Source organism: Perna viridis, chromosome 9, assembly GCF_037379345.1.
Source record: "Perna viridis isolate PV_CMFRI_1.1 ecotype Kerala chromosome 9, ASM3737934v1, whole genome shotgun sequence".
NCBI classification, from domain to species: domain Eukaryota; kingdom Metazoa; phylum Mollusca; class Bivalvia; order Mytilida; family Mytilidae; genus Perna; species Perna viridis.
In genome coordinates, this window is record NC_142453.1 from 41,607,388 (window position 1) to 41,632,059 (window position 24,672).

Consider the following 24,672-nt stretch of genomic DNA (forward strand, 5'->3'; position numbering starts at 1 on the left):
TTGTATTTCGGGACGTCAATCTTGTAGCAACATAACCCTGTTCCAGAAGCCTAATTGTAAGAAGTTTAGCGTGATACAGTAAGTCCGCATAGTTTCGGCAAGCTCTGGCATAATGTAAGAGTTGTTTATGAAAACTCCAAAGACAGGTGCTGAAGTGATGTTACTAACGATGAAAGGAGAGTACCGAGAAGTCATCTGTTTAATTGTCTTCTCGTTAATAATGGAAATTACAAGAATCTGGTATGGTGTTAAATAATAACACAAGACAAAATTAGTAGTAAAATTATAACAGTTTTGTTTAAAAATAATAATCTAATATTACATAATCAAAAAATCACAACAAATAATTGATGACATTATACAAGTATTTCATTGTGATGGAAAATATAACTGTGTATCTCAACTAACTGACCAGACTGGCAACAGAGGAAATAACAAGTTTTGAACAATTTCGGTCACAGTTACCCTGCCAAACACGGTGGATACAGACGGGACACAATGTCAAGGTCAGGAGCATTTTGATTTTTATCAAATGCGCATAATAGTCTCATTTCATTTAAAAATTAATTTCAAATAATTCCCAAAATACGTGGTTCCCGGTTATGTTGAATCAAAATTGAAAAAAAGATGCTACGAACTAATAATGTATACATGTAACAAACCTATAAGTACATGTACAAAGTAACCCAAAATAGCGAAGAGGTGAAGACCGACAGATCAAGTCATTGTTATGTCCTGACATGGCATTACAGAGGGCATTTGATGACAATCATAACATTGCTCAGTGGTGGATCATGTAAAGCACCTAAAAGGGGCACCAGGAGCCCCTACCCCCCAGAATTCATTGATAAACACATTTAAATGCACGCATTTACACACAAAAATATGTTATTTTCATTTTAGATTTGGATCCGACAGTGTTGTTCATTAAAGCTCTTGGGAAAGTCTATATAATATTTTTAAACCCTGAATGATTTCGAAATTGCGCATGTAAATGTAAAAGAAAAAAAAGATACATTCTGACATGACACTATCAACAATCACAAAAGGCTTATCATCTTTAAAAAATAGTCAATGTTTAAACTAGTTGAACAGACTAGAAATAACAAAAACATTATAAATATACACTTTTTGGTATATGAATAAATATGTATACAATGAAGTTTTATTTGGTAAGAAATAAACTTTCAAAATCTGTCAACTTAAGATTACACTGGTCAATGAATGTTTTCAGTTTGGCATCACATAAAAAACTCATTTCATTTTCTCTACATTCAGATTGTGAGAAGTCGTCTGGTCCATTCCCGCAGCCTCCGTCTGATTTCGTTTTATACCCAGGATGTACCATAAATTCACAGGAAGTGTCATCATGCTTACATTCGGTCATCATATTTTTGATTTGATCTATGATAGAGTCTACCGACTTCTCTTCAGAGTTCAATCCGATAAATTTGTCAGTATATCTTAAATATAAAATTCTACTATTTGTATAGTCCTTATTATTTTTTCTTTATACCAGCTGTATGTTAAATGTGGATTTCAAGATTAAACAAAATACCTAAATGTGGAAGACGCGCTAGCGATGAAACAGAAAATGAAACATACAGTTCTTATAATTACATTTCATATGTATCTCTTATTTTATTTCTATTTTTTTTATTTTAGATAAACATGCACATACAAAATAGACAATACACAGTGATAACAAATTAATCCACAGAATTGTTGGCGTGGCCTGACTCATGAAACATTTTTTAAACATCACGTGTAAAGCTGATTATCCAATGAGATTCGCATTTTTTAATGATTTGAACAGTAAATCAAGTAAATATTAGTATCCGGATTAGTATATTAAGAATGATTATGTTATATGGGATTCAAAAGAAACAGGACGGTTGTTACAGAACATACCTGATATCGTAGCGATCTAATATAAGTTTAGCACCAAGTGAATTGTTGATAACAGTCCGCAGGAAGTCTTTGTTTGGCAGATCCTTTTTAGTTATATTTTCTACTGGTAGCCTGGTCACACAAATTTTATTCCTGTTCAGAACCCGACAGAATATTTCACTTAGTTCTAAAATATGCCAAACAATCATTTATTTGTTTCAGGAATGTCGTTATCGTTTGAAAGCTATTTGAAATTAGCCAAATACCGAAATACAAACAATGTGATGAACGATCAGACTTTACTCACTAGTTTGAAGTCAAGGCCCAAGAACTATGAAACTTAAAAAATCACTTAACGTAACTTTTAAATAATTGTTTGTGATGTCATCAATGAAAGCCTTGATTGGGGTTACCATAGAAGTTAAGAATATTCCAAAACTAATGTATTTATACCCTGCCACGTCGTATAACATGTATGTGATACCCTCCGAAAAAGTTGCGTCTCCGTCCGTCCGTCTGTCCCCGATGGTTTCCAGATGATAAGTTAAAAAGATATAAAAAGATTTTTAACAAACTTACACTGAAATAATATTGAATACCATATAATACAGATTAAGTTCAAATTTCAGTTTGGTCGGATTATTTACACAAAAGTTACGGTCATTTTAAGTTGTTATACTCGCAAAATTTATTTGCGTGGCTCGGTATCATATAAATGTCCCATAAGTTGTCTGTTTTTCAAGTTTTGTGTACTTTATGCCTGTATTCTGCTGTGATGGCAGACCAGGATAAGGATAAAACATATTCTAAATGTTACAAGAAAGAATTTACAGTATAGAAAAGTAGTAAAAACAAAATATCGTATACTCATGGAGCATTCTCTTGTGCAAAATTTATGGGTACAATGTATAACCTTGGAAAAACGAAATGTCAAGCAAGAAAGCCACATTCTTTCATTCTAATTTTGGGATGGTCCACTCAACCCTTTACATTCAGGGCCTGGTATTCGATTGTTTATATGATTAAATGATAAAGTTGCGCATGATTGAACAAAGAAAACAATCATATTGTGTGCACTCGTTTCTGTGTATTCAATCATAAAGGTTTATTTGTGATTGCTCCTGTGGACCCCTGGTTGGTGCAATACAATTTTAAAGTTTGAATGAATTTTTGAATAAACTTTGAACTTTAAAATGTATCATTGTCTTAAATTAACCTGGCAGGACATGTATATGTTGGTGACCGTCCACGTGTACTGGTTTCTTCCCTAACAGTTCCTGGTATTTATCAATCTGTGCCTGTATTTCATTTTCTACCTATCAAGAATATACATATATCAGCAACAAATCAGGATATTATGAGGCATGTTCATTGCTTTGTTTATAACATAAATGACTTCCACAGCATATCTCAATATATCATATATTTAGATTAAAATATAACATTTTTGTACATGCATTATAAGTGTTTGTTTCAACCCTATTTCGTCTACCCTATATCGTCTACCCTGTATTGCATACCCTATATCGTCTACCCTATATCGCATACCCTATATCGTCTTCCCTATATCACACCCCTTGGCAGACCATACTTAAATTACATTAAAATATATGATACAATGAACATGACATGTTAAAATCTGTATCACAGGCTGTATCAACCATCGACCTATAGCACCCCGCGAGCCTGTGGCCTTTGGGATGATATAGGAGTCTCGGGTTGATACCGCATGCGATACAGATTTTGACATGTAATATTCACTATATACAGTGGAGCCTCTGAAAACCGGCTGCCCATGGGACCAAAGAAATCGGCCGGTTTTCAGAGGTGCCGGTTTTCGGTAGTTCCGGAAATTTTCGTATCCGTTCCGTATATGGATACCGGAAGTATAATGTTATTGATCTTGTGATCGATCCGATCCTATTGATGATTATCTGATTGCACTGTTTGTATGTTTCTACACACATCCTTTGATAGGTATTTGTGTATGTTTGTGTTCAAATCAAGAATAAACGTAAAAGTTGTATTGTTGTTTTTAATTAAAGAGTAATCGTACTCTTTACAAGGTTCAAAATCTGAGCAAATTTCTGGAATACGCGAGCGATATTCATCAACAGTTTCTACATTTACACCGGCACTTTCTCCACTAACGGTAAACGCTTTAATAGCATGGCGACTCTTAAATTTTTCTAACCACCCGTTTGAGGCTTTGAAATCGGAAATGTCTAACTGACTGGCAAATTCTAAGGCTTTGCTTTGTAAAATAGGCCCGGAAATCGGAATAGCCTTGTCTCGAGCTTGACGGAACCAGTCCCACATCAGATCGTTCAAATTGTCATGTTTACTTTTGTTACCAAATCTAAATTTCTTCAAATTGTCATTGTTATCATAATTTGCAAGATATTCTGATTTTCTCTTTAAAATATCGGAAACGGTCGTTTTTCCTACACCGAATTTTTCACTTAACGATTTCTGAGATGGTTTTGGAAAACTTTCAGATTCTTTGATTAAATTAATTTTGTCTTCTAGCGTTAATTCAATACGACGACGTTTAGCCGGCGGTTTTGACATTTTAGCAGTAATTTTAGATTAAACCAGAAGCAATGCAAATTTCAGAATGATTTGAAAATTGTAACACCGGCTATTTAAGGAAAACCATTTTCAAGCCATAACTTTAATTTCATTTACTCATTTTACAATAGAACACAAGCGGTCGGCACAACCTATTTTGAAGTTTTCATTTTCTGTTTTTAATAGAACACAAGCGGTCGGCACAACATATTTTGAAGTTTTCATTTTCTGTTTTTACAGAATAGTTTGAAAATGTGGTTATCAAAACAATTTTTAAATTTAACATTTGTTAAAAAGTTAATTACATATAGGATCATGGTTATTGCCCTCATTATCTGTGATAATTAATGAATAAAAGAGTGTCACTCCTTGTTAATGCCAATCAAGATCGGTGTTAGCCTTCTGAAGTACTGATTTATTGATCTTACCGTGATTGACATGTTTACAACATGTTACACGGCTCATTGATTTTACTTGTCGGCAAACTTTTCACCCGTTTTCGGAGGTTAATTTTTACAAAGAAATGGGTTTTGGGACCGAATTTTGCAGCCGATGTTCGGAATTCAGAGGGGCCGGTTTAGGGAGGAAATTTTTACTTAATTATATAGGGGAAAATTCCGGACCAAAACTAAATGATCGGTTTTCGGAGGATTCCGGTTTTCAGAGGGGCCGGTTTAGGGAAGTTCCACTATATCAAGTTACATATACCAATGTTACTGTTATTAACATCTGAAATAAAGCGACTGTATTAACGTGAAAACTTCTCAATGCTGCTGTTAAGACAATGGTAACTCTCTATAATATACATAAAGTCATCATAGCATCAAAATAATTCAAAGCAATTTATACAGTCATGTCTTTGGGGATAATATGTGTGTATAGAAAAGGTAAAATCTAATCTACAAAAAGGGGGTAAAAATCAATTTATAGTAATTTATGATTGTATAGAGGTACAAAAAACGGAGAAATAACAAAAAAAAATATGCATAAATAAAACGCACCATTCCTGACAAATTGGCAACTATTAACAATATACTTACACTTAAATGAGTATCCACTTTCCTATCAGAAGGTTTAATATTTGTATTAAAATTGAAAACATTTATTTTACTTAAATTCTAACAAAGCATACAATCTTAAACTAAGTGGTATTATATTTGATCGAAATTAAAATGAAAAGGAGGAAACATGAAAAGCCAAACCAACAACAGAGAGAAAAAAGGGGGAACTGAAGAAATTTATAACCTTTGACAATACAGTTATCCAATTATTGCATTCTTTATACAATATAGGACATTACAAATAATACATGTATTTAGTACATGTACATGTACTAAGCTACATAAGCATTACTTTATCATTAACTGGATACACAAAGGGGCGATAACTCGCCCTCAGACGAAACGAACCTCTAAACTGATATATTTGTCTTTAAATTATGCATTTAGGGTTAAGTATCATATTAGTCGTTAGAGAAGCTTAACAAATCTTTGTTTATATTCATATGGAAGTCATAGAGGTAACATGTCCATAAGTTTATATAGAACACAAAACCATCTTTATACTTACCTGAAACAAATCGATTCCAAGCCTGAGTTTATCTCTGAACCCGTGTTTCCCTAACATATACCCGTCGTTCCCAAGTAAAGAAGTAGCATTGGTTAAAGTAGTTCCCTCCGTCAAATTTAAGTGAAGACCTGAAAATGGCGATAGAATTATACATATTTTAATACAAGAGAAATAGATACAGATAAGTTCACGTAAAATGAATTGAAATGCTTCATATGCCACAGCTAGATACCCGCAGACGTCAAGCCCTGATCAGTTGGGACAAATATGAACACACCATTCAAGCTCAATGCTCTGAATTGGGTCCGATTAAATGTTTGATAAAGGATAAAAAATTCACAAGAATCGAAGTGACCCCCTTTTGGTCCCTTATTCAAGGCTCCTTTTCAGCAAATATGCCGTCATTTTGGGGTATTGACATAGGGGAAGTGCTTGTTTCTAGCCCTTTTTGGTCTAAAATTACTTAACGGTTCAGGTCAATACCCCCCAAAAAAAGCATTCCCAGACTGTCTTTTGTTGCATGGCATTTTGTACGTGGTGCAATCTGTTTGAATTACAATATCATAGAAATCCATTCACTTTCATTCAATACTATAGCAATTGTCTGAGGATTAAATTTCTACAGACAACAGTATTTGCCATCGTATAAAAATTGAAACGAACACATAATTTATATTCGTATGCTGCCTATACTCGTGACTGGAAAACAAGCTTACCGTTAAATTATCATGTAGATACAATTAACTAAGACCTATAATGATTGATTGATTGATTGATTGATATTCTTTATATTTCCTCCAGTATTGAAGATCATTACAAGCAGGTTTACAACACAAAGATCATTTCAAAACAAACATATATACAGACTATAAACGGAACAATAGTAGCTAAAGTATTAAAGCATTACACAAAGCATGAGTACTAGCCAAAATTATACTTATGATACGCTAAGACATCTTTAATTCGACCATACATATTATAAATGTGCTCTGCCGAACAGTGCATCAGGTGTCGCCTTGTGCTTATAAATTGAAAGCAAAATAATGAACCCGATTGCTTCTTAAAATATATTGCTTCTTAAGTCTTTTCTAATGTATTTTCATAGAGTAAAGTTATATTCCAAAAGCATTAACTTCGTGGGTGCACTAACAGCACAATCCCTGGACTCGTCAGTATAAATGGAACCTCAATAGCAGTGTGGACATAGCAGGTCGAAATGCTTACCGGTGGGAACGTTGTATTTTCTGATCAGATCTACAGCATGGTCCACAGCTTCTCCGTTAATCAGGAGGGATGTACTGGTAACCACACCCTCTCTAAAACATCGGACGATTCCATCGTTCCGGGGTCTACTATATCCAAAGTCGTCTCCATTGACAACGAGGTATTTCATTAAAACACAACCAGTAGGATATGGAGCTGTCTATCTTACAGTACATCTACACGTTCTGAAAGGATCGATATTATTTGAATGTGTTAGAAAATATGTTACAATCTGTAAAATTTTGATCTACAATAATATTGACAAAACATTATACAAATAGAGATAATCCTAACATACTGAAATCATAACAATAGTTTTGTTAATAAATTCAATTATATTAATGAACTATGTAAATGGATAAATTTATGAATGAAGTAACATACTTAATTAGTAAAAATACACACGCTTTAAGGCAAGAACTTAAATACAAGGGGTCAGTATCCCGATTTTTATTTATCTTTTTTTCTCCAAATTTTTCCTTCGGAAGTATTCAATTTGGTTGTATATTATTTCCATTCATAATTTCTTAATTCTCCGATGTTCACTGCATGCATTGTGCATATATTAACAGTACATATTTACATCATACATGATAGTTGCCTTTTATTTTGTTTTTTTATAAGTCTTAATACTTGGTTACGACAAACATACTGTATTTTTCCACGGTACCCTCCTGTCCTGTCATTAACTTTTTTTCGCACTGTCGGTTGTTGTATCCCTTTTGTTGGTTTGTGTGTGTGTGTTTCTGTTTCTGTTTTTTTATTGTGCAATTATGATACTTTCTCGCAAGGTATTTTAAGACTACATCATTTTCTCGGTGGCGGATCCAGGGGATTGGCACCAATCCTTTTTATTGGCAAAAATGTCGAATTCATGTATTAAATTCACAAAAATGGCACATAATGTCCTAGCACCCCCTTTTTCTGAGGTATCCCTCCTTTTCAAACTGTCTGGCTCCGCCCCTGTTTTCGCTACATGTACAATATTTATATTTTTACTTGTTTTAAATGCGTGAGAACGGGAAACTCATTTGCACCAAACACGTACAAAAAAATGTATTTCAACTAATAGTAATATATACCTAGAATATATACAAATGTGTATTGTAATTAGTTGTCAACAGCAGCTAAATTACTATAACTGAATATAAAATTGGGGAGGTTAGATGAAGGTATACCAGAGAGCAATCTGATTAAAATCAGCTGTTAGGATACTGTACATTGCCTCACGCTCCCTACGGCAATGTAGCGTACCTTAACAGCTGATTTTAATCAGATTGACCGGGAAGAAACACACGGAAATAAGAGTGCAAAAGAGTATCATGTAAAAGGCAACAAAAATGATATCTGAGACACCACCAATGATCATAAGAGATTTTAAAAATGGGGAAGAGCAGTATTGTATTGTTTGTTTGAGAGATTACTGTTTTTAATTTTAGCCTATTTCATTTCATTCCTTTTCGATAAACTGGCCAAGTCAAATACTCAATTTTTGGCGCAAAAGTACGGAGCCCTTTAAGTGCCATGTAAAGAAAAGAATATATATTAAGTCGTGCGCACGAAATATTAAATCGTGCGCACAATATATTAAGACGTGCGCACGAAATACAATGTCAATAACATCAAGTCGTGCGCACGAAATACTAAATCGTGCGCACGATATATAAAATCGTGCGCACGGAATACTGAATCGTGCGCACGAGATACTAAGTCGTGCGCACGGTTAAATATTTCAAACAAATGAGTTCACGTATGTAAAAAAAGCAAGAGGCGCGCACATTACGAATTGAACTGAACATACTTTATTGCATAATTTAACAGCAAAATGATCGGACAAAAGTTACATCAACTTAAAAAAAAGTTCTCTCCCAAATATAAAGCATGAATATGGTATATACGATTTGAGAAAAAATGTATGCATTAACGTATAGTAATGACAAGTGATAATATACACAACAATTGAACAGACAAAATAATAAGGTAAAAAATATATACATAAAAGTACAGATTAGAAGCGTTTGCTTTATTTCATAAATTGTTGAACTGCTTTGAAAATGTTTTTATTGTTTTCTTCATTTAACCCATTATTACCAAAAAAAGAGTTTCTATATCCAATTCATTGAGAACATTTAACCGATTTCGTAGATTTTGATAAAGAGGACATTCTAAGAAATAATGAATAGAGCCTTCAATCCCCCATCCACACGAACAGTTTGAATCAGTTATTAAGTTAACTCTAAAAAGATCAGCTTTTAGATTGCTACAGCGATGTCTTATACGTGTGTGTGTATAACATTCAAATACCTGTTTCCAGTATCATAAAAATTTAGGGGGTTTTGAAAGTAATGTATTTATTTTTTGTTTAAATGAATGAATAGATGAAGAGTTTCGAATAGTTACATCTAATCTATTCCATAAATTAATAGATGAAGGAAAGAAAGAATTTGAGTAAAGCTGAAGTCGAGTAAGTGGAACTCTGTAGTCACCTAGATTTCTTAAATCATAACTTTTTTCAGCAAGGTTGAAATCTTGTAAACTGTCTAGTAAATAATTGGGAGATTCCCCATTTCGAATTTTGTACATTAAACAAAGCTTCCGATTTTTTCGTCGATCTCGAAAAGTTTCCCAACCCGTTTCAAAATATAATGATTCAATACTGCTAAATTTTGAAAGTCCGGTAACTATTCTTGGGGCTTCATGTTGAATTAGCTCAAATTTATCTATATTTGTTTGACCACACTTATCCAAACTTCACATCCATATTCTAAAATTGGTCTTATATATGAAAAATATTTTTTTTCTCTAAATTTTGTCTTAAGTATAAACTTGAATTTTCTTAGCATCGATATTTTTTGTAGCGCTACTGATTATAGATTCATATGACAACTCCATTTACAATTGCTAGACAAAAACACACCAAGATGTCTATGATCTTCATCACAGTTAACATTTTTGGCATCAAATTTAAGAATTGGTTTTTCTACATTTGTTCTAGTTGTAAAAGATATACTTTCAGTTTTGGCGGGATTCAAATCAACTGACCATGTCAGACCAGGTAAGTACTAGATTATGATCATTATCAGCCAAGTATTAGATTATGGTCATTATTTTATTTTCCAAAGATTGGGTATCAGCTGAAGAGCAAAAAAGTTATGTATCATCCGCAAACAACCTTTATAGACTTTCAGTATTGTCAACAAGATCGTTTATGTACATGTGTATATTAAGATTAACAGGGGTCCCAAAACTGAACCCTGAGGTACTCCACCTATAATTAACCCATCCTGAGATGAAACATTTTTTATCAGAACTTTTTGTTTTCTATTTGAAATATAATTTTCTAATCAATTTAATAAATTGCCTGAAATACAATATACTTTAACATTTTTTGATAACCCTCGATGTCAAACCTTATCGAATGCTTTTGATATGTCACAAAATACTGCGCATACCATTTTTCTATTGTCTATCGCTTGACATATTTTATGATATATTTCTATTAGCTGATGAATTGTAGAGTGGTCATGACAAAACCCAAATTGGTATTTATATATCAAATTGTGAACAATAAGGTGATTTTGTATAAGCTTGTATATACATCGTTCAAAAACTTTACCAACGCAGCTCAAGGGTGAATAAGTCTGTAATTGGAAGGATTTGACATATCTCCTTTTTGAAAAACGCAATTACATTACACTGGATCAAATAAGTTGTGGCGCAAACGGATATCTCCTTCGCGAGTGTGGGCTTTAAACAACTTTGTTTAAACCAGGTTCAGGGTCGACAACAGCCTGCAGAGGAGAAAAAATAGGACATTAAGTGATACTCCGCCACGCAAGGGCGAAAATAGGGGAATGGCAAACTGTTCAAAAGGTTTTAAAAAATCATTGATCCATTCTCAAGTTATCATCGTCAGGGCGGGGTATAAAAACTATTCCATTTTTACTTTGAATATTAACAACAAAATATTAAAGACAAAAAGTGGTCCTTATTTATTTCCTTATGATGTGTCTTATTCAGGAAAAGTTGGATCCTGCCTCTTTAATTAACATTACACTTTCACCAAACAATCCTCTTATACCCCTTCTAAAGAAAAAAAATAACAAATTTGCTATGCGTAAACCCATATCACCGTCCCATAATTCCTGTAAAATTTGTCGGATTACAATTGCTGCAAGATATGATAAACTACAAATGTTATAACAATCCTACAAAATTTGAACAAAATCCATTAAGCGGTTTCTGAGGAGTTGCGTTCATAACGGACATGTCACGGATGACCCCTTCCATGTTTCAGTTGTACCATTAAATGGTAGTTCTCTTAAGTGTAAATATATTCTCAAGTATCTAATAGTTTAAATTATTTCTCCACTCGAGATGGTAAAATTAAAGATTTTCAAGATGAGAGCTTAAGCTTGCATGTCATTATAATATGTAGGTAGTGAATAATTAGTTTAAATTAAGGAATCAATTTCTCCCATAAAATCTGTAGAAACTTGGAAAATGTAAAATGGTTTCAAATCTCTTGCTGAAATGTAAGCATCATCTGGTGATTAAAAAGTCTGGTTTATTTTTAATTAATCACTTAGAATAAGAGAATCCCAACACATGTTGTCTCCCTTTGCTCTTTGGGCTTAGCTAATGACTTGTTGTGTCATGGTTATGAGCACAGTTTGCTTAACCACTGATGGTTGCTCTACAACAACCTATGCTACCATTGTGACATCTTCTGACCCACCTTTATCCTACACTGAAGCATTTGTTTTGTACTTGAATAGCTTAAAGAATGATTTTTTTTCAATTTCTAAAAAACACTGCATGTTTTTTTTTCAGAATTATTTAATTTACTTAAAAAAATTCCTTTCTCTCCCTTGCAAAGCCATCCTGCCATTCCTAAAGGAGTATAAACAAACAATAATTGTCAATATAATAAAACTAAACATTCCTTCCTAAAACTTTAATTTATAAAACAGTATTGTATTATTATTGTAACTAAATATTCTTATAGTTAGAGATAACTTGTTCCAATGTAACAAAGCTATCCACAAAATCTTCATCCAACAGACCATGTTTATTATACTGGTGAACATAAGCTCTGGAGGAGAACATATTCCAAGCCTTCCCTACAGTGTAGTCCATCTGAATAATTGGTGATTTACTATTCGATAATAAACATGCCGATTTCTCATACTGATTGAACACTCTGGGTTGTGTCCCTTTAAGTAAAGCCCCACCGGGTGGAACCCATGGTGCATAAAGTACAGAGTCCTCGAAAGCACTAGTATCAGCTGTGTTGACATCTTTCCCTCTAAGCATCAGGAAGTTAGCCAGCGATTCGTTGTGTCTGGATGTACCACGCTGTGTTTCATCTCCAACTTTGACCTGCCAGTCAATACCTAGGTAAAGGATAAAATAGAAAAATGTATACACGGAAGAGTAGAAGTAAATGGTATTCACCTCCATTTTTATTTCTGCTTCAGCAATTACTGGTAATCATTTACAAAATTGTCCTACATGACAATGAACTGAAAAAAGTTCTATGCTCAGTATGTTGTATAATAAAGGAAGAAAAACCAGCTTAAATTTGACTTTTTTTCTAATGGAACTCATCAAATTTAATAAATAGCACCAGACAGACAAAATGCTGGGCTGAGTTGTTCAAAAGGATTATCTAAAAACTGAACTTGTCAAAGGTTACTGTACCTGAATCTTTAAGCATTATTCTGCGCTCCTAATTCAGGTACAAGCAAAAGTACAGTATGAAGACCATTTTCTTACAAAAAGAATGGAGAGTAGCAACCAGAGAAACACACCCTGGACCTACCCAGGAAAGGTATAGTTAGTGATATGCATGGATGTTACCATGTAACAATAAATGAGATTTTTTTCTTACCCTCCTCCATTGCAGCATCAGCTATGAGCATCTGTCTGAGGTGTTTGAGTAGACCATGCCACTGGAATGTACTGAATTGTATAGACGTTTCAGGCATTTGAGGAATGTTCTTCAGAGTCAGTAGTTTGTAGTCCGACACTGGCACCATGTGTTCCATTATCTCCCCTGATAATGAAAAACAAAGCTTCTTCAAAGGTCTTTGACTAAAAGACTAAAATATAAATGTAGGTGTAACACAAATTTCCTAGCAACTACAAATATTAAGATTTGGTAAATTTAAGATCTATGGTGAGATAACATGATGTTATTTTATTATAAAGGATGGAAATGAAAATTTTGTAGTATAATATTGTACAATTAAGAAACTCAAACTTAGATTTATAACAATCAACCTAAAATTTCAACTTTCCTTTTTTGGAGAAAATAAAATCTTTTCCAATATGATTTTATTTAATTTGCAACAAAACATTTTAGTTGTAGTACAGTGTTATTTTTTGCTTGGATTTTTTAATTCCTTGGTTTTTGCTGAATTTGTAAAAATCATATAGCATATTGTTGCTGAAAACTTTTCTTCAGTATAATGATCATACATCTCAAATTGTTCATACTGATACAATTTTGTAAATTGAAAATGTTTCAAAGCTTGTTCAAGTAAGTCAAATCATGTAACATACTTTTTTAAGGAGGTAGTCCTAGGGTAAGGGACATAACTCTGGAAATCAGTGATATGTTTGTATCATATTAAATTTTACCAAAGCCTTTCAAGCTTTCCTTTGAAACAGAATGAAATCAGTCCAAGTTACTTTGATGCTTACATGAGATTGGTGTAAAATGCTGAATACAAGTGTGCCAATCATTTGCAAGAGTTATGTCCCTTATCCTAGGTCTACTTCCTTAAACTGTTTTTTTTTAATGTGAAAACTTATTGAATGTACATGTATATGTAAGAATTGCTGTCTGTAAGAATACTTACCTATAGTATTGGCACATGTATATCCTGGATACTTTAGTAGTTCACCAGGAGATAACACACTTAACAGTTTATGACATATGACCTTATTAATTGCATTGAATGAGATCTTTTTTATATTGAGTAACTGTGAACAGATCTTGTGTAAGTGGTCATTCTGCATAACAATAAGAGCATCCACTGTTCTATACAGGTGTGACAATGTCAATATTGCATTGTAATTCTGGACGATTACTTCCCCCGTATTATATGGCCAAACAACTTGGTTAAGAATAAACGAATGAGGAAACTCATCACGAAGACATTCTGTGATGAACGCTCCAACACCAGACCCTGTACCTCCTGCCAAACTCATCAGAGATAAGAATCCACCGAGGTTGTCACATTTCTCAGCTTCTTTTTGAACCATTTCTAGCACCCTATCTTTAGCACTAGGACCATGGATACAAAATCCATGAGCCCAATTGTTCCCTGATCCTCTTTGCTGACAGAACTGTTGTTTTTCTGGGTACTGCCATTTACCAGACTTCTTGGCATCCATACATGTCTGAGCAATAACCTTAAATCAGATACATAAGTAAAATCATTAGCCATAAAAATGCATGCAGCAAATTTCTTTTCCTTTTTTCATCCAAAGCTTTCTGACTTTTGATTTTTATACATCAGAAGATAAACCAATCTAGTAAAGAAATAGTATTTCAGACAGAGAGAAGATACATGCAGTTGTGGAGTTGTCTGTGAATAATTATATGGTTGTTATCATCAGTAGAGGAGATAATCCAATTTAAATGCTAAATACAGGCAAATATTTTGACAGCTCTAAATTAAATTCATTTTTTTTCCTTTTCACAGTGGGGGAAATAGTGGCTCAATTGTTTATCGATCTGAAGCAAATTAAATTTTAAAAAGACTTTTCACATCCACTTTCAGTACGATTACATACATGTATCATTTAAGTGCAATTTTTTTATGTATTCGGTATAAAATATGAAAATGTAGGTAGCAGCTTCACTGTACCCAGGTTTCTACAGTAAGTGGTGACATTTAGTGTTCTGACCAGGCAACCATTTCACAAAGCACTTGTAAGACTTACACTTAAATTCTTAACAAACCAATGGGACTTGCATGCACACAAGTCTTACATAAAGTTTGGGAAACACTGCAAAGATGAATATAGCACTGTACTTTGAATAGCTATCAATTTTAGCAGTGTGCTCTGAAGATCTGAAAATCATTCAGTTTGATTTCCGTAGAAGTGCTGTCCTATAATAATTGAAGAAGCTAAATGATCTGTATAATGCCAGTAAGCACATTATTATTCCAAATTACATGGGGAAAATTCCAATTTTAGTTTATACATTGTGATTATCACATTAACAATGCATGCAATTAGAGGTAACTAAAATTTTTGTGAAATGTGTTTTAAAATACCTTAAGACAGAATGATTTATAATATATTTACATAAAATAATTTATATACATGTACATGTACCAACCTTGGGTTCCATATCCACCATAACAGCTCTAGCTCTTGGGAGATCTGACTTTACATCTGTATCAAAGAATGTAGTGGTAACATCATTAATGTATTCCTCGTTCTGATTTGGTGGTACCTGAAACAAAATGTGTTTAAAATGATCAAGTAGAACAAAACTTGGAGCTTTATACACTGTACATGTATATACATGTGTACATTGTATTCCACATAGTGTACTGTGTATCAAAACCTCAAAACAATGAGGATCTTATTATAATGTAGGTCAATGTATATGAACAAGCCTATGGTTTGGAACATACATGCACATGTATCAGTATGTTAAACCACCTCTAAACAAATACATGTATGTACAATGTGCAATGTACAAAATTCACCCCATTTTCAGACATTATTTTAAGTGTAACTCTTCTACATATAGAAACTACGAGATCAGGAACACAACTCTGAAATCATTAGTTTGTTAGCATGAAGTGTGATAAATGTTACTGGTGGAAGAATTTATTTCCCCTATTAAAAAAAGTTCTATAGATTAAATTGAAATTCATTAGAATTTAAACTGGACTTAATCACTCACAAACATCAGGATATTGGCCCAGTTTATACAGAATTTAATTCTATGACAATAAAGACAGACATATGATGATTAATCTTACCATGGTATGGATAGGCTTCATGTGTAAACATATGATTTATCTGACCATGGTATGGACAGGCTTCATGTGTAAACATATGATTTGTCTTACCATGGTATTGATAGGCTTCATATGTCTTACCATAGTATGGATAGGTTTCATGTGTAAACATATTATGATGTGTCTTACCATGGTATGGATAGGCTTCATGTGTAAATATATGATGATTTGTCTTACCATGGTATTGATAGGCTTCATATGTCTGACCATGGTATGGATAGGTTTCATGTGTAAACATATTATGATGTGTCTTACCATGGTATTGATAGGCTTCATGTGTAAACATAAGATGATTTGTCTTACCATGGTATTGATAGGCTTCGTGTGTAAACATAAGATGATTTGTCTTACCATGGTATGGATAGGCTTCGTGCGTAAACATGATTTATCTGACCATGGTATTGATAGGCTTTGTGTGTAAACATAAGATGAAATTTCTTACCATGGTATTGATAGGCTTCATATGTCTTACCATGGTATGGATAGGCTTCATGTGTAAACATATTATGATGTGTCTTACCATGGTATGGATAGGCTTCATGTGTAAAGATATGATGATTTGTCTTACCATGGTATTGATAGGCTTCATGTGTAAAGATATGATGATTTGTCTGACCATGGTATTGATAGGCTTCATGTGTAAACATATGATGATTTGTCTGACCATGGTATTGATAGGCTTCGTGTGTAAACATATGATGATTTGTCTTACCATGGTATTGATAGGCTTCATGTGTAAACATATGATGATTTGTCTGACCATGGTATTGATAAGCTTCATGTGTAAACATATGATGATTTGTCTGACCATGGTATTGATAGGCTTCGTGTGTAAACATATGATTTGTCTTACCATGGTATTGATAGGCTTCATGTGTAAACACATGATGATTTGTCTTACCATGGTATTGATAGGCTTCATATGTCTTACTATGGTATGGATAGGTTTCATGTGTAAACATATTATGATGTGTCTTACCATGGTATGGATAGGCTATATGTGTAAACATATGATGATTTGTCTTACCATGGTATTGATAGGCTTCGTGTGTAAACATACATGAAGATTTGTCTTACCATGGTATGGATAGGCTTCATGTGTATATCTTCCATAAGAGATTGAAACATTTGTCCACCAATCTGATTACCACATTGTCCTAATTGTAAGGTAATCACAGACATTCTTCTATCTCCAAACACTGAAATTTATCAAAGTCCTTAAGGATATTTGGAGCTATTCTTTCATCAGCAGTTACATTTGTAAGTTCAGCAGTATAATATTCATGTGTACTTGTCACAGAGTGTGATCATTTTCTTACGATGTACCATCTATGAGAAGTTTTTAAAATTTTCTTCTGTACTTTCAAATCAATATATTCTATCTGTAGCTTCTTGTTAGACAACTACGTATATGTTAGTGACTTAACACATGTACAATGTTAATACAGAAGTAACTTGTATGCGTGTACAATATAACTTCTTAATTCTTGTATAACTTGAACAGCTGTACAATACTGCAACCAAAACAACAGTTCATGTCAGTTGTGGCTAGGGTTATCATTTATAACTGCACTACATCTTTCTACAGAATGACCTAAAAAATAAATATAAAGAAATTCAATAGCCCAAGTATGCTTGCAAGGTAACTGAACATTCCCTGTAAGGAGTTATTAATTTGTTTTGTCACTAAATAAAGGGTAATAAATCATTAGTAAGAAAAAATGGATTGATACACATGTACCTCTTAATTTATTTTTCAAGGGCCAAATTCATGAAGTATATACACATGTTTTGTGTATAAAGTATACATACAATGTATTAAATACATATAGGTACATATATTAGGTAAGTTAGGAATATATATGATAAGTTTTATACTATGCATGTACATGTAGTAATCCTATATTATTGAGCACACTACATTTACATGTTCTTGAACTGCCAGAACTACAAATGTACATTTGTATGCAGCTATCACTGCCAATACACTTGGAAGAATTCCTGTTTTTCTTGAAATGCTTTTATGATACATATAGGCTGAAACAATTGCAAATAAATATAAAGTAATTACCCATACACCATTTTTTGGTGAATCTTCCAGTGAATAAAATCATCCTGCACGTCAGTATAAGTAGTTTATTAAAAAAATCACCGGAAACATAATAATTTGTCTTTTAACTTGATACTGGTAATCAATAAAAACTGATCCAAAATATGGCAACTAGGTGAATAAAATCTTGTCACTTTATCTTAATGGAGACATTAAACAAATTCTGATCACATCATCAGGGTAGCACTGGCATTTCATAAAATATCACGACGCAGGTGCCCAAGTGGCATCTACAGTACCTGGATCAATGGTGAAGTCCACATTACACTAATAGAAACAAAAAAAATGTTCAGATCAAAAATCTAAATATCAGGTGAACAGGGGAGTTAGTGATTATAACATTCTTCACAAGTATCATAAATTCCATCAAGCAGTTTAGGAAGAGTATAGGATACAACAAACAGGCTGACTAAAGGATCAATGAATGTTCTTCCTGATCATGATGAATAATACATGTGTATGGTATATAATAGTGGACGGCCTCATAAAGTTTAACCTGATGTTACAAGCACTGCGAGCTTGATATCAGGAAGTTAACCTGTTAAAACCAAGGATTTTTATAAGTTTTATTATTGAAACCAAGATTTAAAGTGAGTAATTATTTTCCAAGTTATTAACACTTCGACAACTATGAAGAAGTAGGGTCTACATAATTGGACTAGCCAAATGTACAGTGTATATATGTACATGTAATGTACATGTACATTTGTAATATGTATCGTACATTTCGTATGTTCAGAGAGTACTGTCTGTTGCTAGTCCAAATAATTATGCCGTGTTGGGAGGCTAAGTCTTATTTTGCATTGTCGCCTCCTTTCGACGTCACTGAGTCATAAATGATAAACATCAGGTTTAAAAAATAAATGCCTCAACGAATATCATTATCTGGACTATACTCGAGTATAGTTCGTTGTCAGTAACGTTAGTTTAAACTTTGTAAAATACATGTAGGAATACATGCCAGAGACATGTAAAGGAAAAAACGATTATTTGCGTGTACAAGTGTGCCTTCTCGACAAGAAATGTCTTGTTTTATACCAAGATCCTGGAAGTCTGTTCTGTAAGATGAATGTCAAACAGGTCTCAAAAATGTTTCGAAGTAACGGCGACACAATGTATCAAGCATCCCATTGATCTTGATTTATCCAATATGGCCGCCTCCATGAGAACAAAATGTTCTATCATGAAAAATTTGTCATTTCAATCTTTCAATCAATTTACGGTAACATTATGCTAAACAGAAAACATACATGTTAAATTGACATTATTCTACCAACAGTCAAAACCTTTAAATTAATTAAGACGCACTCAAAAACTGTATGTAAATTGGACGATCTAATGCATTTTTAACTTAAAATCTAAGTCGATAGTATTGTTAGCGAGTTCTTGCACTCGTAATTTCAGTACTGTACATTTATATATGATTTGCTTAATTATATATTACTGCACCACATTAAAACCATCAATGCTAGCTTCAGAGGAGGTCAAAATGTACCTCTTAAACACCTTACGTGTACATGTGTTTTTTACTTGTATGAGAGCTGGAAGTTTACATTAAAAGATGAAATGATCATTTAGCATTGAACTGTCTGTAACCATAGAAACACCTATTCGCCAAGTTGTATCCGGGTCATCATAGTTACAAAGTCACCTAATAGTAAATAGAGCATATCGCAACTTCACTTTAAGTCTGCCAACCTTAACCGATCAATGAATTGTTGTACATTTATGACACAACAAAGTTCAAAATTCAATATTGAAATTGGTACATATAAAACATTATAACACAAGCTCTAATGACCTTTTAAAATCAACATTAACTTTGAAATGCACTAAAATGGCAAGTACATGTATAAATCATTTTCAGAAAAAGAATACACTTACTTTGCAATCGACCTATAATATTCCAAGATTCAGCTCACTAAAATTTGTGATTTTTTAAATTCTGAACCAAGTCCATACATTGAGCGAATAATTGGTGGAGAGTGAACAAGGGTAACAAAGTTCTAGCGGAAATCAATTTAAGAATGTAATCCAGGAACAAAAACCAGACAAGGAAAACAGACAAACACGACAAAAAACATAAAGTAAACAAAATAATACATACAAAGTAACAAAAGTAAATGAGTAACTCAGACCCCACTAAAAACTCTGTGCATGGACCAGGTGCACCGGTAGGGTAAGTGTCCTCTACTTTTCTAGAAACCTCCGCTGAATTGCTTATAACATGACAAGTCCGGAGTAGAGTAAAGAGGAAAGAAAAACTATGACATGTTGAACAAATCAAATTTCATGGTGCAAATGGTCGTAATGATGTTTAGTAGACTATTGAATTCATCTGGATGTTGAAAGTCTGTGGCATAGAATATTTTACAGTTAGTGATTTTGAAGACTTAAGTCTTGGTTTATGAAAAGTCCTGTCCTTTATTTGGCATAATGTTATAGGTGTGATTATTATACATGTAGTATGAAAATTTAATTTTCATTTCAATTTGAATAATTTTTACAAGAAAATCTCTGAATGTACATGTACATGTATCTATACATTTCTACTCATCAGACCAAGGCTGTTGAACCCTTTTTTTATTGGCAGTTCCAGAAAATCTAAGGTGTAATGTATGCATTTGCACTCAACAATACACTATTTTCATAAATTTTTCAAGTTGAAAAGGGGGCCTGGATCCGCCATGTTTTTTCTCAGGGATTCACAGTGAAATTTTGAAAATGTTGATTTTAACAATCATGTTACAAATGTAAGTTTGGGTGATGAAAACTTGTAAATGTACATTGTTTGTACAGTTAGACCTACTTTCTACATTTCTGTCAATCTTTTAATTTCATTGACTTGTTTTGTAATACTTTTGTATTTTCAGATATTAGTGCGAACAGGTTTCTTTGATAGGTTTAGGAAGAAAGAACTTGATTTTGAGGAGGAGATGAGGAAGGAGCCTGTAACTTTTAAGGATAACTTAAAGGGACTTAAGAAACGATCGTAAGTCTTCCAAGATTGAAGATGGAAAGCTGGTTCACACATGCATGTATAGTACCTCCACAAATATGGGCAATGACCATTTTGATCCATCATCGATTATTTTTCTGTTTTTCAAAAGATAAAAATTATTTAAACATTAAAAAAATTTGAATTATATTTAATTTTTATATAAGCAGTTGTACAAAATCAAAGTGTATTTTTTTTTAAACACTGAATTAAGTTTAAATTGACCTTTTTCTAACAAAAATCTTAAACTACATGTAATTTGTATTGATCATCTGTTATTTTTTATAACTCAGCCATGATCAGAATGGTCACTGGTCATTGATTTTGACAACTGTGGATATGAATAGATTTTTTGTTTTGGTCAAACACAGCTTCTTAAAAAAAAACATCTTTGAACTGAGTAATGTGTCCTTCTTTACATCAAAATAACAATACAAATTTACTTAAGACATAAATTATAAATATTCTATTAATTTTAAACCACCTTGTACCTCTAGAATTAAAAACAAACAACAAATTTATGGTATGCAGTCAAACTTCGATAAGTTGAAAGGACCAGGCAAAAATGTTATAGTTATCCAAAGATGAAGTCAGCTGAGGTCAAGTATAACCCGGAAACGATTGACGATTTTTCGTCTAGCACATTACTTCATTTACCAGAGTACTTATTTTCATGCAGTGTATCGACTGATCGGAAATTTCAAGTTATTCAAGGTTTCTATTCATCTGAGTTCATGTCATCAAATGTAAAACTGTGTCGGGGTAAGGGAAGTTTTAGCAGGACTGTCAGATGACTTAGAGTTATCCACGATTTCGACTCTCCCATGTGCGACACATAAAGTTTCGTCTGTAATTGTAATATTGTAATGATATTTGTTCAGTTTTCATGTGCTAAATAAATTGCCCCCATCTCAGAGATTTGACCCCTCCCCCTTTTGTATCAATACTGATGTATATTGAAACAAATTGATGTATTACAGGGGAATACAAACAGTAAGAGGATACAAGCCAGCTGACGATGTAGAAGAAAAAATTGAGGCAATTGCCATGGAAATGTTTGGTAACCATGGTGATTGGAGGTCAAATTCCTTAGAAGACAGAAAACAGAAGTTCAAGGTACATTTCTTTTATGTTGTGTCAGTGAGAATGAAAGTCGTGGTTATAATCAAAGACAGACCAGAAACCTACGAATTTATGTTGTATACTAGAAACTGAAAATGAGTTTAAGATTTACCCGATACCATTTAAATTGGGAGCAAGAATTTGTGCTTTGGTAGTTGAAGCATCTGATTTTCATGAAAGAGTAATCAAGGGAACCAAGGTTCTAGTGGTAATCAAAAGAATGCAATCCAGGGACAAAGACCAGACATGAAAAAAGACATACACAACAAAGAACATAAAGTAACTAAAATAATACAAATATAGTAACAAAAGCAAATGAGCAACTCAGACTCCACTAAAAACTGGGAGCATGGACCAGGTGTACTAGTATGGTAAGTGTCCTTTGCTTTTCTAGAAACACCCGCCAAGTTGCTCGTAAGAAGTCAAGTCAGGGGTAGTCAAAAGAGGAAAGGAAAACTATGACACGCTGAACAAATTAGTTTTCATGGTGCAGACCCATACACCACAACGATCCATGAGTTCATGATGATGACCATAGAACTTCTGTAGTGATCACAACTCATGTGTTATGCCAGAGCTTGCTGAAACTACGCAGACTTTTTGTATCATGCTAGAACTCTAACAAATAGACTTCTGGAACAGGGTTATGTTGCTACGAGATTGAAGTCATCACTACAGAAGTTTCATGGTCGTCATCATGAAATTGGGGATCATTATGGTGTATCCTTATGCACCATGAAAACTGATTTATTCAACGTGTCATAGTTTTTCTTTCCTCGGTTGTCTACCCTGGACTCGTCTTTTTATGAGTAACTCGGCGGGTGTTTCTAGAAAAGCAGAGGACACTTACCCTACCGGTGCACCTGGTCCATGTTCCCAGTTTTTAGTGGAGTTCGAGTTGCTCATTTGCTTTTGTTACTTTGTATGTATGATTTTAGTTACTTCATGTTCTTTGTTGTGTATGTCTGTTTTCCATGTCTGGTCTTTGTCCCTGGATTGCATTGTTTTGCTAACCGCGATAACCTTGGTTCCCTTGATTACTCTATCACATTTGTTGTAATGTTTGGTCAATATTTTTTCCTTACCATCAATTTCTTAGTGTAGGTCAAGATATGAGGCTGACTTCACAGTGTCTGTAATATCCTTTATCTCAAGTTCTTTGTGGTAGATGCGATGTATCAAATCCCTGAAATTCTCTTAGCTTGTTAGCCACCACGCTTAGTTTCAGGACAATGTATTTTTAATTGTAAAATACTCATTTGTCTAGTGTACTTCATATGCATTGGACAACATAGATCTTAAAACAAAATCAGTAACTAATGATCAAAATCCTTATTGATCTTATTCACATGTTTTAAAGGACCATCCTATCCTCAGAATTCAATTGACAACTCCAGAACTTTCAGCATAAATCAAATTAAAATCCACACCAATAGGTCTGAATAATTACTATTACATGTCATTGAAGACCTTGTGGTGACCTGTAGAAGTTTGGTCCTTGCTTGACTTTTTAAATAATGCTTACAAAGAGAGAGAACTCAATTTTAACGTTTTAATGACCTCTTTACTTTGGTAGTACTTATATAAGACATTTAATACAAACATTCAGTACTAAGTTAAAGGGTTTGACTTATCCACATATTACCATATCACTGTATTTATGTTATTGTAGTTCCTGACAAGATGCCAGAAAGATTTTGATCACCAGATAACTAATATGGACCTGAATTCCATGAATCAGGTTGGTGATGTTGTGCAGTACTTTTTAACAGAAATCAAAGACTCGTGTGCTTATGAGGATATCAGTAAACTGAATTTACCAAGAAATCTAAATATAAACTTGGAATACTCGAATGTTCGGAGACCAAATGATCCAGAACCAGATATTAAAGACTATGTAGAAGAGGTCACTGACCCGAAATATAAGAGGAAATATAAATCCCATTATAACAAAGAGTTAGAGGTTCAACAGTATTAGTTTATTATAGTTGTATGTATATTATTAAATCATGATGTATATAACATTATGGTGTTGAATTGTTTTTAAAGTCTTGTCAAGCTTTTTCAAATGGGGTCACTGTGTGAAAGTGAAATGC

General features: G+C 33.4%; 3 protein-coding genes across 8 annotated transcripts; 1 reads left to right on the forward strand and 2 right to left on the reverse strand.

Annotated features, from left to right (window-relative positions):
* Positions 1-271: 271 nt before the first annotated feature.
* Positions 272-19,574, reverse strand: LOC148608569 (carbohydrate deacetylase-like). Of its 2 annotated transcripts, none has more exons than XM_088543904.1 (6): positions 19,495-19,574; positions 7,255-7,478; positions 6,031-6,158; positions 3,107-3,206; positions 1,912-2,077; positions 272-1,463 (listed from the first exon to the last, which is right to left on the reverse strand). In XM_088543904.1, exons 2-6 carry the CDS (start codon positions 7,421-7,423, stop codon positions 1,166-1,168), a joined length of 861 nt encoding a protein of 286 aa, XP_088400030.1. In that variant the 5' UTR covers positions 7,424-7,478; positions 19,495-19,574; the 3' UTR covers positions 272-1,165. The 2 variants fall into 2 exon arrangements, with proteins under 2 accessions (XP_088400030.1, XP_088400031.1); XM_088543905.1 differs by lacking the exon at positions 19,495-19,574 and adding an exon at positions 19,181-19,301.
* Positions 12,236-19,566, reverse strand: LOC148608570 (tubulin delta chain-like). 4 transcript variants are annotated; one of them, XM_088543899.1, is made up of 7 exons: positions 19,495-19,566; positions 18,418-18,723; positions 17,424-17,940; positions 15,653-15,769; positions 14,160-14,715; positions 13,187-13,351; positions 12,236-12,689 (listed from the first exon to the last, which is right to left on the reverse strand). In XM_088543899.1, the coding sequence occupies exons 3-7, from the start codon at positions 17,526-17,528 to the stop codon at positions 12,286-12,288; spliced, it is 1,347 nt and encodes a 448-aa protein (XP_088400025.1). In that variant the 5' UTR covers positions 17,529-17,940; positions 18,418-18,723; positions 19,495-19,566; the 3' UTR covers positions 12,236-12,285. The 4 variants fall into 4 exon arrangements, with proteins under 4 accessions (XP_088400025.1, XP_088400026.1, XP_088400027.1 ...); XM_088543900.1 differs by lacking the exon at positions 19,495-19,566 and adding an exon at positions 19,181-19,301; XM_088543901.1 differs by lacking the exon at positions 18,418-18,723 and having other exon boundaries at positions 19,495-19,560.
* On the forward strand, positions 19,571-24,600 carry LOC148608571 (large ribosomal subunit protein mL50-like). Of its 2 annotated transcripts, none has more exons than XM_088543907.1 (4): positions 19,571-19,678; positions 21,330-21,448; positions 22,435-22,570; positions 24,249-24,600. In XM_088543907.1, the coding sequence occupies exons 1-4, from the start codon at positions 19,607-19,609 to the stop codon at positions 24,552-24,554; spliced, it is 633 nt and encodes a 210-aa protein (XP_088400033.1). In that variant the 5' UTR covers positions 19,571-19,606; the 3' UTR covers positions 24,555-24,600. The 2 variants fall into 2 exon arrangements, with proteins under 2 accessions (XP_088400033.1, XP_088400034.1); XM_088543908.1 differs by lacking the exon at positions 19,571-19,678 and adding an exon at positions 20,132-20,831.
* The last annotated feature ends 72 nt before the right edge of the window (positions 24,601-24,672 follow it).